The 13,521-nt window shown below is 40.3% G+C and overlaps 1 protein-coding gene across 1 annotated transcript in view; it reads right to left on the reverse strand.

Moving 5' to 3' along the window:
• YAP1 (Yes1 associated transcriptional regulator) overlaps positions 1-8,993 on the reverse strand; it is a 104,483-nt gene extending 95,490 nt beyond the window's left edge. Inside the window, exons 1-2 of the mRNA XM_024760358.1 lie at positions 8,805-8,993; positions 5,734-5,984 (exon numbers count right to left, since the gene is read on the reverse strand). Coding sequence (XP_024616126.1) covers positions 5,734-5,984; positions 8,805-8,909 — 356 coding nt within the window. The 5' untranslated portion in view covers positions 8,910-8,993. The remainder of the gene's footprint in view (positions 1-5,733; positions 5,985-8,804) is intronic.
• Between the last annotated feature and the right edge of the window lie 4,528 nt (positions 8,994-13,521).

The following is a 13,521-nucleotide window of genomic DNA, read 5'->3' on the forward strand; positions in this document are numbered from 1 at the left end:
AAAAAAAAAAAAAAAAAAAATTTAAATGGTAGTGTAACATGTTCTATAAATATGGAACTTTTAAAAGGGGGTAAAATCTCAAAGGAGTTGGAAATGTTTGCCTCTGGAGAATGCAAGCCATAGATAAAGAAAAGTGAGTTAAAACTGCTCTTTTTCATTATAACCCTAATAGCACTAAGGGATTTTCTGAATCTATGTATATGTTACTCTCCTAAAATTAAATTTCAAAATATGTTTATAGATAAGACTATATAAACAAGTATGTTCAACCATCTCTCCTTGGCAGAAGAATCTGGTGCTTCCTCCCAAACTTTCTCCTTTCCTGAATTTTCCAATTCTCTCTAATGAACATGTGTTACTTTTGTAATTAAAAAAATACACCTTATTAAAAATCCACAAAATCAGATACATGGGGAAAGAAGCGAAAGAAGGAAGAACTTTTATAAATATAAAACAAAAGAACCCCACATTCATGCTTGTACAGAAAAAAAAATCCACCTCCTACCCCCACCTCCTAGATAGGGTTTAGCTCCTTCCCAAAACCCTGCTTCATACTACAGTCACTTCAGGATATGTGAGAAGTTACATTTCAAAGAACTTCGTAAATCCACATTCAATTGTGTGAAAGCACAAAGTAGCACTCTGAAGAAAGCCATTTTTACTCTGAAGCCCAGATCAACTAGTCTATAGTAAGTTTTCATGCATGTATCAAAAAGCTCATTCTCTAAAACGTATATTTACTGGATAAAGAAAGACCTTACTTTAAAAATAATCAGAAATCTCCTCACCTTGGGTTAAGTAAGAAATTGCAAGAGGAAGAAAGGAGCTTTTAACAAAATGTACCCTCACCACCCGCAAAGCAAGACCCAGCTGAAAAATCTGAAAAGTCTATTGACTAACACTATCCTGTGAAGAAAAAAAGAAGCACACTAAAGTGAAAATAGGTAAGTAACAGCACTAACCACAAATAAAGCACTGAAAATATCTGGTGGAAGAAAACAGCAATATTTTAAATAGATACGCCTATTTGCATTATTTTGTTAATTTGCAATATTATTCAGAGAAACAACATCTTATTATTTGATGTGTTAAAGATTATGACGCTTCTCATGCTAAAAGCCAAATAAGGATTAAACTACTGACCACTTTTGTGTAAAATATTAAAGAGAAGGGAATAAAAAAAGACCATTGTGATTTATACCAAACTTCTTTTGTTTGCTTTTAGAAGGGGTGAAGCCCTACGCAAATAGAAGTGCTTCCACGGTAGCAGTACTTGTTCCCAGGAAACTTGGTGCTACAGTACTTGAGCAGAACCACGAAGCAATTCTTCATAAAAACAGCAACGTCCCTTTCGTGGCTTGAAGTTCCGATCAATCCTCGAATCAGAAGCCTTTCTTGTAAAAAGTGCATCACTTAGTAACCATAGTTATTGAACCACACAGCTCTTTAAGACCCTCCTTTATACAATGCTACTCAACTACTATTAAACTTTCAAGTCATAATTGATGGCTAAATTATGCTATTACTGAAGGTAGCAAATTAAGTTTGAATAATCTTAACTGATTTTTAAAACAACTTCACTTTGATTTGCCCTAAGCCTAAACTTCACTAAATATTTTCACAACTAAAAGGTTAGATTTAGAGTTTACCTCTTCCCAAAAGTCTTAAGGTAAAATACATTTCAGAGTCATACTAGCATTACTATTTGGGGATGCTAATTTACATTATTTTTCCAACTATAATGTAAAACATTTTTCTACATTACTAATGAAGACTGATCTCAGGGTTTCAAAAACTTTTTAAAGTTTCAACTATTTGAATATTACCTAGGCTTTTTTCTTTATAGTTAACATGAAGCTTTGGGGGAGAAATATGCTTTCAATGTTACTTTTTAAAGAAAATTTGCCTACCATCTTGCAGCTAATTGAGTTTGCTGAAATTAAACATCAGTTTGATAAAGGTTAAGTACTTTTTTAGTTCACTCTAAAAATACTCATTATTTCCCCCAGTAAATAAACTAATCTCTATGTTCTATTTACTGTCACATCCACTATCTTCCAACTGTTTTTTTTTTTTTCTTCTACCACCGTATCCAACAGTTTCACCAGCGTTTTTCTACCTAAATCACTGTGGCACCATGGGCCATTCTTCCTCGGAGTGCCCACCCACCAAGCAGAAGCATTTTTTCTGAGAGCTGAGGGTATACTTTTATCTTCTTTCTCCACTCAGCCTCAATCAGCAAGATAAATGGGCAGGGACAGTCCTTCCCTCAAACAGGGAAATACTCTGCTTTCGGATTTTTAAAACTGAAGTAGAACTGACTTATTATATTAGGGAAATGTTTTGTGATTGCAATTTCAACTGTTTATGGTTATTTTTTTCTTTTGGCAGCTTAATCAACAGTTAAGGGCAATATTACAAGCGTTTCATTCTTAAAGGGAAATCATTTGGGTTACATTTGATATAACAAGAAACCAAAAAAAGAACAGCCTTACTCTCAATGAAACTGTTCCTTTTTAAAACATCTAATCTTTATTACGGTAACAATGTATACACTGTATGTGTTCATAGTCTTCTGCTGGGCAAGTGTTTGGGAGAAGAAGCAAGACCAAATTATGATAACAAGAAACAGTTTAATTCATCTCCTTTAATTGATACATGTCTGAAGTAGCTTTAATTAGGGCAGTGGAGCATTCACTTCTGAAACAAGATACATGGTCAATAGAAAAAGAATCAAACCATTTGTAGCAATTAATAACACCTGCAAGGTAAGTTCATTTAATGTTGGAATATTGGCTGAGTTATATGTTGCGGAATGCAAAAAAGCTCTGAAAAAAATACCTTTTTAAACTGTGAATCAAGATACTCAATAATTTTAATAAAATCCCAGCCACAAGAAACCTTGAATCTTCAAGGATTAAAAACACTGAGGCCAGTTATTCAGAAAATGATAGATAGTAGAAATGAAACAAAAATGACTTCTTAAAAATTAGAAGATTATTAAACAATGCAAATCTCCACACTTCTAAAATTACTGGATGAGATTTCTAAAATCAAATTATAAGGTCCTATATGGTACATTTTACACAAGAAGTTCTTTGTATGTGGTAATAGTTGCAAGGCATCAGAGTCAATAAAATAAATCTGAGAAGTAAGAGCACTCCTTGTAACAAGAAATATTATAGAATACTAATTCAGGAAGTTATTCAGCAGCTTATAAAGAAATAGGAAGTTGTTGACCAACTACTTGAAGAACTATTTCCTGTAGGAAAACTATAAGACAGATGAAGAAAGCAATAATTCTCAGAGCAATAAAAGAATTATTTTAAAATAAAGCTCAATACACAATGTTGAAGAAATTAGTTTTAAACAGTAAATTCAGTAGAACAAATATACCCAATATACAGACTAAGCTTTTTAAAAATACTTCACAATCATACCAGAACTTGAATATGTGTCATTGATAAATGTAGCCAGTACCATACTTCCTCCTTATCACTTGCCAACCTAAGGTACAAGTCTTCCTCGGAAAATCTCACTGACCTAGGCAGGGCTTTAAAAATCCCAATAGCTGCCTACCTATAATCCTTCAGTAATTATGCTGCCTTGAAACAATAGGATGGGCCAACTGACTTCAAAGTCATTCATCTAAGGTCGCAAGACAACAACTAGTTGTTTCCCTACATTTCCTGACATGTACCAAATAATCAATGATTTTGCCTGCTTTTACTGACCAAGACACATCTAACAGGGAAAACATTTCTATTCCTGAAGGTTTGATATGAGAAAATTATTCCATGGTGTCAAAAATCTTCATGTTTCTCATATAATAAATCTACTTTTACTTCCACGTGAGAATCCCTCAAAAATCTTAAAGAATAATCATGTTTATCTCTCTTCTTCCCAGTTTTTCATTTCCATGGTAACCATTACCCATATGGCATAATTTTCGTATCATTTTGTTCTGGTTTACCTTTGCTACAGGCTCACTTGAGCGGGGTGCTTGGGGTGGTGTGGAGTGTGTGTGTGTATACCCTTCATTAATCCATCTTTGAGAGAAACACTTCTCAAAGGAAGAACCATTGGAAACTAAAAAATAAAGTATAGAACATTTCAGGTCAAAACAAAAAGATCATTCAAAATAATAAAAATGTAGGCCCATGTCACCTAGAAGCAATTATTACAAGATACAAAAGACTAAAAGAGGAGCATAAATGTTGCTCTTTAATCATAGACTTTTAGCTATAACATCAACCAAAGAAGAGAGGCAAGCCAGCTATTAAGCTGTTTAAAAATCTCCCCAGGTCAGCATGTGACCCAGCAGGGAGAGGTTCAAAAAAGTACAGCCTTTCTTTTTCCTAACAACCTGGTTTGTTTCCACTCCTTTCCCTTCAAGACACATCCCTCACAGCTAGTAGCTCTTTCAATCATTTACTCTGGATGTCTGCTTGAGAACAAATAATCTTGCTCATGCAGATGAGTCTGCCAGACTTGTGTGTACTTTCCAGTCTCAGGCCCTTTATTGTTCTGGTTGAAACCTGACCCTTTGAAATGGATACCAGGACACCAGAAAACGAATTTAAAATATAAGAAAAAAGTTGGAGGAAAAGGGGCAAAAAACTGCAGAAACTTTTTAAGATCAAACTTTTTCCTCTGCTCTTCTAAATAAGCTTGTCACAAAACTGTATCTTACACTGCAAAGTAACAATCTGCCCCAAAAGACAATCAATATAAAATACTAAGACACACAACAAAACAATATCATTATTGTATTATCTGATCTAATGAATAAATGCTACATTTCCCTTAGGAGAAGACTGTCAGGACAGATCACAATCAAAACTTGGACTGTTTTTTACTTTATTATCTCAACATGATTAAACAATACTAAGTAAGCAACTTTTTGAAAACATCAATTTCAGTTTATAATAATTACTTTTAGGAAACATTTTGTATATACTTATTCCAAACACACCAAATAAAAATATTAAGGTCCTACCTATAATTTCAAAACAAGAAGGGATGAAATTCTATTTTGATCTTTTCAGCTTCAATGAAATTTTGCCATTTTTTTAAAACACACAAAAAATAAGGCTGATAAAAACAAATAACCCAATGGCTTTGTTTTTGTTTTCCCAGAGAAGAGAGATTCTGTCTTGAAGGCCTGCTAGCTCGAAGAAGTTTGACACTGAGCTTGTATATCAAGCGGGAAAATTCATATTTCTCTTTACCCTTTGAGGGAAAAACAAACTGATAAATCACATCAAACTGCAGCTAAAGGGTCTGTCATCTCACAACCTAAAGTACTATAATATTAGACTCCTAGGGAATTCCTCCTTATTTTTATAGTTCTTTTCTACCAGTAAAATGGTAGAAAAAGGTAAGTAGTACTGCACATATTCATAAACCTATGCCAGCCCCAAAACTCTCAATTTGAAATTCTTCACGGTATCCTTTCAGTTTTGAGCTAGGCTAGTTAATAGGTTCGGCACAAACTCAAAAGAAGAACATCCAAATTGCCACAAAATAAAAGATTATTAAAAGGTTATGAACCAGGAATCCATAAAGCTTTCAAAACATTACCTAAAGAAGGTATTTAGCTCATACTGAACTGAAAAAAAAATTATGGAAGATATAACTGAGCTTGACATAAATACTAAGTACAATATAAAAATAAATGACGTTTTATATCTTTGTACCAGAAAATTATCTCCTACCATTATTTTCACTTACTTTAAGAAGTATCTCTGACCAGAAGATGTCTTTGCCATCTCCCAGCCCGCTGGCAGAGGTACGTCATCAGGTATCTCAAAAGAAGACTGTCTAAGGTGTTGAGCAGTGGGTGTAGCTGCTGGGCCAGAGACTACTCCCGTGGGTGTCAATGTCCCAGGAGATACGGCTCCCAGCTGCAGGGAAGCTGGAGAGGAATGAGCTCGAACATGCTGTGGAGTCAGGGCCCCTGCAGTGCCTGCATCAGTACTGGCCTATTAGGAATATTAAAACAAAGATTTCTTAAAATTTGTTTTCAAAGAGAGTCCCTTTAGATTTCTTAGATAGATATTTGGTTGCAATGAAATTCTAAATCCAAAGGCACATTTCAACATTTAATATTTGACACAGAGGAATACAGGTTTGCAGATGGATACTTTTAAATGTTTACGTGAAGGCCAAGGCAGTGTGGGTGCTTTTCCAAGTTCTAAAATGTTCTAGGTATAAACAAAACCCAAGGAATATAGCTATGGATTCTTTTTCTTTCTTTTTTTTAAACTAGGTTTTACATAGTGAATGTTTTTTCCAAGCCAAGCCCTAAACACACAACAGTTGTCATTTTTTTCTCACCATGGACAAATGTCATCAATAAAGCAACCATCAAAATTCATACAACTTTTAAGGAATACAAAAGATCCAGAAACATCCGAATATTCTTAAAAGCCTCCTAATGAATGAAATAAAAACCCAGCCATATATTTGTACCTAGATGATAAAGATGTCAACAATTCCATTACAATATAACTTAAGAATTTACAAACATATTTACAACTGTGTAGTAGCAGAAAAAAATCCTGAACTCAGACCCTAAAGTTCTGGGTTCCAGTCCAAGCTGTCTAGTGTGACACTGAACAATATCATAATCTCTGAGCCTCAAGTTTTCTCATTTGTTAAATAGCTTTTTTTCATGATGGAAAAATGAATATATGAATTTATATCCAATAATTTTTGAACAATAGTATTTACAACCCACATTTGTAGTATTCATAATCTAGTACAGTTATTTAAATTCCTTAACTGAAGAGTTAGGGTTTGATTACCAAAAAGTTATAATTTCCTAGATTCATATAGGCAAGTAAGGAAGACTAAAAGCAATCAGCAGATGCATCTATGCCTTGATGTTAAATCATGTACATTCTGAGTTTCCAATCAGAATGAATTAGGACTCACTAGCAGAAATAAAAAGTCAAATTTATAGATGCACGACACTTGGTTAAAAAAGGCATTAAAACAAACAAAACTACAACAGATTATGAATAGTATGAATCCATAAACTGCTGATATAAATTACTGTGCAATTATTTACTAGAAAAATAAGTATTGCAACTTTTAGTTGCAATTCTTTACGGCTTATAGATGCCACAAAATGGGGAATTCAATCTCCTATGGGTATTATACTTTCAAAACATATTAACTAACAGCATAGTCGTGTAGACTGTGGGGTGCAATGCCAACACATTTTTACCCATAATGAGTCCAGAAACTCATTTCCAGGGGTAAAAGAAAAAAGCATACCTAAGTCTACTTCTTACAAATTGAAGTATTTGGGGCAAGCTGCTAAATTGTTTTTCCTTCCTCTTCCTTAACCCAGGTTTTTGTCAGCAGGTTAAGTGAGTTTTTCTGAGTTCCAAAACCCCTTGGTCTGAGGCAGGAGAACACACCACAGGCCTGCTGCAAATAGGAGGGGCGATGGGAGTGGGGCGATAACTGTTCTTCCCACTCAAGTTACAGCCGAATGGACTAACTACATCGCAGTATTTGGAAAACCAATTAACTTCTGGACAAAGTTCCTATGCTGAAGTTTAGCCTGAAGCAAGCTCTTTTTAAAAAAGTAAGGAAAGGAAGAAAAACCTACACTAAACAAATCTTCTGGGACAGGTCAGAATGTTAACACTTTCATAATAGTTTCACTTTAATGTTGGATCACGTTGACAAAGTAATCGAACGTTGTGTATGTGGAACAGCCATGTTCATATCCTCAATAAGAATTAAAGAGCGAGCCTCGAATTAGTCATCACTTCCCAAACATTAACTTCTAATCACAGTTGAACTAGGCAGGACTCGGCCTATGAGTCAACCTGCAGTGCGTTATCAAAGGCTTCTGTTAAAACCAAAGCACGGTAAAGCTCAACTCAGGTCCTGCGCAACGTGTAGATGTGGCTAATTTAAAAGCATTTCGGCAAACTATAAATAATAGTCTCCAACGGGGAAGCCAACACGTGAACCAACTAAGTTTGATAAGAGTAAGCCTGCCCGACTTCCAAGGCGCTAGGTAAGGGCAGGGGTGAAAGCACTAACTCCATAAACAACTTCCAGGAAAGTCTGGATCCTGTATTCAGAAAGCGCCGGGGCCGCGAAGAAAATAAATGCTTTTGGGAGGGGGAGGGGGAGAAAGAGCGAGAAACTAAATGGACTGGTTCAACCCCCACCCCTAATCAACACTGGAAAACAAGAGAACAATTATTTGACTCCCTAGGAGACTGAAGTGGACCGAGAGGCCCCGAAGGAAAGGGGGCCCAGGGCTCAACTTCACAAACTCGGCCGCCGCTGGCAGCTCACCCACACACAGATGCCAGAGGCCCCCCTCCCCCTCCCCGGCCCCGCGGCGGCGGCGGAGGGAGCGAAGGTGCGGAGCGCGGCGGCGCGCGCATTGTGCAAGCCCACCGCGGCCCGGGCCCGACTCTCCCCACCCCCTTCCTTCCTCCCCCCCTCCCCTGCCACTCCCGCCAACCTCCCGGGAACCCCAGGAAGAAAGAAAGGGCAGGAAAAAGCACGCCCCCCGGGGCTGCAACCGCAGAGAGAAACTACAAGGGGAAAAACAAATCTCGGCCCCGGACTCCGGGACGAGTGGGGAGCCCGTAGCCGCGGCCGGTGGGCGCCTCCAGTCCCCCCGCCTCTCCGCGAGCCCCCGTCCCCACCTCTCTAGCGCTCCCGGAACCCCCCTCCGTGGCCAGGGCTCGCGGCCGCCGCTCCCGAGCGCCCCCGGGCCTGGGGCCCGCCCGACGGGAAAGTGGGGAGAGGGGCGGCCAGGTTACCTGTCGGGAGTGGGACTTGGGCTCTGGAGGCTTGAAGAAGGAGTCAGGCAGCTTCCGGAGCCTCATGGGCACAGTCTGGGGCACGTTGGCCGTCTTGGGGTTCATGACGGCGTTGAAAAGCGCCTCCAGGTCGGTCTCCGAGTCCCCCCGGACGTGCACGATCTGGTGCCCGGCGGGGGGGGCCTGCGGTGCCGCCTACTCCACTGGTCTGGCGGCTGCGCTTCGGGAGGGGCTGCGAGAGACCCGGACCTGCGCGCCCGAGAACTTTTTTCCTTCACGCCCTTGACGGATGCCGGACAGCTAGTTGCCTTTCCCCTCCCCCTTTCTCTCTTATTTCCTCTTCTTGTTCCTTCCTTCCTCCCTTTCTTTTCCCCGGCGGCGGCAGCGCCCGACTGAGACAGAAACTCGCCTCAGACGCCAAAACTAAAGTTGAGAGAACCGCCCGCCCGAGCCGCTCGCGGCTCCGCCTCCTCCCGGCTCTTCCTTCCTCTGCGCGCCCGCCCGCACAGGATCCGCGGCCGGCCGCGGAGGGAAACTTTCCCCTGCAAGTTAAATACATTCCTGCAGACTCCCGGCCTCCAACGCCCCTCCCGGCCGCACGTGACCAGCCCGCCAGCGGGCCGGGCCTCCACAGTGCTTCATGGGGCTGGGGCCTGGGGGCGGCCGCGGCGGGGAGCGTGCCTGGCGATCCGCGCCGGGAGGGCGGCCGGCCCGACGACCAACGTTGGGTCTGGTCTGGGTCGGAGCTCTGATCTCTGCGGCGAACGCGGCCGCCCTTGGCCGCAGGAAGTCCTCCCTCCCAGCCCGGCCCCTTCCCCGCCAGTTCTCGGGAAAGGCTGAAAGGTTTCCAGCTCGCTCCGAGATGCGAAACAGCCGAGGCCGAAAGAAGTTGGCAGGGGACGTATAAATCCACTTAAACCCTCCCCGCGTTAGCGCGACTTGACCAACTGGAGTGTCAGTGTGGGCTCAAATCCTCAAACTAGGTTGGATTTAAAATGGTACCCGTAACAGACATTGATTTTAATAAGGGTCCATTTTTTCTTAACATTAACTTGATTTTTTTTCCCACTCAATATTCAAAACCCACTTGAAAGGGATAAACGATTTCTGTAATTTGAAGCTTTAAGACTAGATCTGTGACTCAGTGTGATTTACTAAATAACCAAAAACTGCCTTTTTTAAAAGTGAAAACTTTTTTAGTGCTCAGACTTGAAACACAGTTTTGAAAATCTCAACGGAAAAACTCAGTGTTTAACTTCGGTTGCAAGCATTCCTCGGTGTACCTGTCTTTCATCCTTGAGGGGATGGGAGCCTACCTCTCTTTGTTATCCCTGTGCCTGGCACAAGGGTGGATTCTCTTAAAGTTGACTGAATAAGAAATGAACGGGTGAGGAGCTCACCCCAGGCACCTGGTTGTCTTTGTGGCAGTGTCATATATGCAAGGAGTTCACTTGAAATCACTCAAAAGCAATGAAAATTTGTTGGGTTTTTTTTGTTTTTTTGTTTGACGGCGCCTCTTGCGAACCCGTGCCCCCTGCAGTGGAAGCACGGAGTCCTAACCACTGGACCGCCAGGGAATTCCCCAAAATTTGTTTTTTAATTCATACATTCTGATTTTTTAAAAAGCAGCTTTACTGAGATATAATTCCATTCCATACAATGCGGCCATTCACGCAACCCAGTATTTTTCGTATATTAAAAGGGTTATGCAACATCACTCTGATTTTAAATCCATTAGTTCATTCTAAAGAAAACTAGCTTCCTGTTTTAATTATTTTTGTCTGCAACGCTAGTGAAACAGATGTGTAAACAGGATTAAACAAGGAAAGGTCCCCTGAGCAAAAAAGTAAACTCTTCCTCCAGCCAGGACATGCCCTGGATAAATCTGAAGAGGGATCTGTATCACTCGGTGTGGTGGGGCAGGCCAGGGAAAGAACCTCAAGATTTTACGGCAAGATTCTAATCAACTGCTCTGGATTACACTTTCATCTGAAGAAAGGGATCTGCCTCCATGATGCCCAAGACTGCTTTTTATATTTATCCCCACCCCCATCTCCAAATGTCAAGTGCGTTTAACCACAAATTTATAGGTTCTGGAGTTCCGGAGATCTGAGTTCAGATCCCAGTCCCACAATTTACTAGCTCTGTGACATCGGACTAGTTACTTATTTCCTATTCTTTAATTTCTTTAATATTGGGGTCAGGTAATGACACCTACTTCATATGTTGAGACAAATGAGTCAATGGACATAAAGCAAGTACTTAGTGCAGTTTTGGGTGTGTGGTGAGATCCACATAAACGTCAGCTATCGTTTTGCCGTGTTCACAGATTACTTCACATGTAGTGACATGGCCTCTCCTTTGCAGCAGTCCCCCTCAGGGACCCTGTTGGCAGTCCCTTCCTGTCACATCTAATAATCAATCCACACAAACAAAGCCTTTGGGCAGAAACTATGCATTAAAATTTCCAGCTGAAAAAAAAATTTTTTTAAGAACCAAAGTTATTGAAAACCTGGGATTGTAATGGAAGCTGTCCCTTCACTAGAGTATTTATTACCATGAACACTATAATTAAAGGGCTTAGGGTACAGCAGAGGTTGCTTTGTTCAATATTGTTTCACCTGCCATTCAACTGAGAACAAAATTACTTTGATAAGTGGATTTAAAGGCTGTCTGGAGTGATGTTATGTTCTGTAATCACCTCTGTAGCATCAACCAAGATTTTGTAATTGAATATTCCTGATCTACAAAATTTCAGTCACAGGTCAGTAAGGGATAAAGATAACATAGGTTCAATCCTTCGTCCCCTCTCTTCCTCTCCAGCCTCACTTTTAGAGCAATTATCAATCCAAGGCACCTTGAGGTACAGAGTTGCCTTCTTCATACAAAGACCCAGGTTACCCTGGATCATTTTCAAGTCCATGTAGATCACTATCTGAAAACACTAGTCTTACAATGACTTGCCTTCTCAACTACAATGGACCCTCTTCTCTACTTTATCTGTCCACACCCCACCATCATCCAGAAATACTCCAGTTGTGAAATCAAACTATGTTATACTATTCCCTTAATTACTCACACCTCATTTATTATTAACTTCTCTCTCTTCTACGAACCTATCACTCCTGTTTTCACTTCTTTCCCAATTCAGTTTAGAAATCATAACCCATTGCTTCAGCCTCTCATAATCATCTGTGCCCTCAATTCTATTGCTCCATGTATTTGAATGAACTGGATCTATTAAACTGGATTAATCCAGTCATCTGTCTTTTCCATTCTAACACCTAAGGCTTATGGGGGCCTGGATCCCACATTCATTAAAAGCTTCAATCAAAACTTTTGACAGTTTGTCCAAATGAAGTTATACTATCATCCCACAGATATACCTACATGATTACAAGAAAGCATTCACTGTAGAACTTTAAACTTTGTCCTGTTACCAAATGACACTGTCTGCAATGCATTATAAATTAATATTTTAAGTAAATTCTGTAATTAATGAATAGCACAATTCTATTGCACTGTAATGATTGTGTGTTAAAGTTATTAATTTGCTAAGTGAAAGCATTTGAAACACACTCTGATTTTGTAACCCACTCCTGGCATCCCAGCATGCTTGAATATACTGGGGGCTTGAAAAGAGGAAGTATCCAGCCCTCTCCCACTCCCAGCCTCTGGAAAGCCTAGCTGACACCCTGGTTCCTGGGGACAAATGGAGGTAATCTCACAGGCTAGTAGCCCCTTCATATTTATAGTCTCTAACCATGTTTCCTTGTGTCCAGAGTCAGCTTCTCACTCATATGATATTCTAAACTTTACCACTCTTCTCATCATGTTTATTCATCATCGCCCTGCCCTTCAGAAAATCACATCACCTCCAATTGCACAGAGAAATGGAGGCCACCATACGCAAAAGCCCTAGAAGTCTTCCACTGAACCTTCAGAAACATGTATATGACTTCACAAGCCCCTCCCTCCACAGGTACATCTTTGGAAAGAGCAGTCCACATGCCTGTTCTTCACTTCTTCACCTTTTGTTCATTTGCCCTTTGACCCAACATACCTAAAACTGAAATCTTTACCACTACGCTCCTCCACCTTCTACCACACACACCTTCCCAAGCCACATCCTCTTTCTGATTTACCATCTCAGTTAATGGCGTCAGGATCCACCCACTTGTTCAAGCCAGAAAATTGAGTGTCCTCTTAATCACCACCCTCTCACCATCACTTACATCCAACCAGTTGGTAACATGTGTTAATTTTCTTTCACATCTTTGAAAGTCTGCTGCCCAACTCCAGGTCTATTCCACTTTGACTTCGCTTCCCATCACTTTCTGCAGAGCTTCCCAAATCATGTCCCTGCTTCTAGTTTTACATGGTTCCATCAGACATCTATTCTGATTCAGAGTGACTTTTCCAATGTGCAAGTCTGATCATGGTGTGATATATTCAAGACTCCCTTACCATGGTATAGACTCACTTATATAAGTTCTGTTTTCCAGGCCTTTGTGGTTCCTTAAATAAGCCGTTTTCCCTCTCACCCTTTGGCCTCTGCAGATGCTATTCTTGCTGTTTGGAACTTCTTTACTCTTCTTTTCACCTGATTTCCCTTGGTACTAAAATTGCAAGACTTCTCTAATGGGAAGTCCTCCTTGGCTCTCCGCTTCTTACTGGTCTCTACCCCACAGTAGGTGAGAGGCTTCTCCTCTGGAAT

The sequence above is a fragment of the Neophocaena asiaeorientalis genome, unplaced genomic scaffold, assembly GCF_003031525.2.
Source record: "Neophocaena asiaeorientalis asiaeorientalis breed wild unplaced genomic scaffold, Neophocaena_asiaeorientalis_V1.1 scaffold601, whole genome shotgun sequence".
In the NCBI taxonomy this organism is placed as follows: domain Eukaryota; kingdom Metazoa; phylum Chordata; class Mammalia; order Artiodactyla; family Phocoenidae; genus Neophocaena; species Neophocaena asiaeorientalis.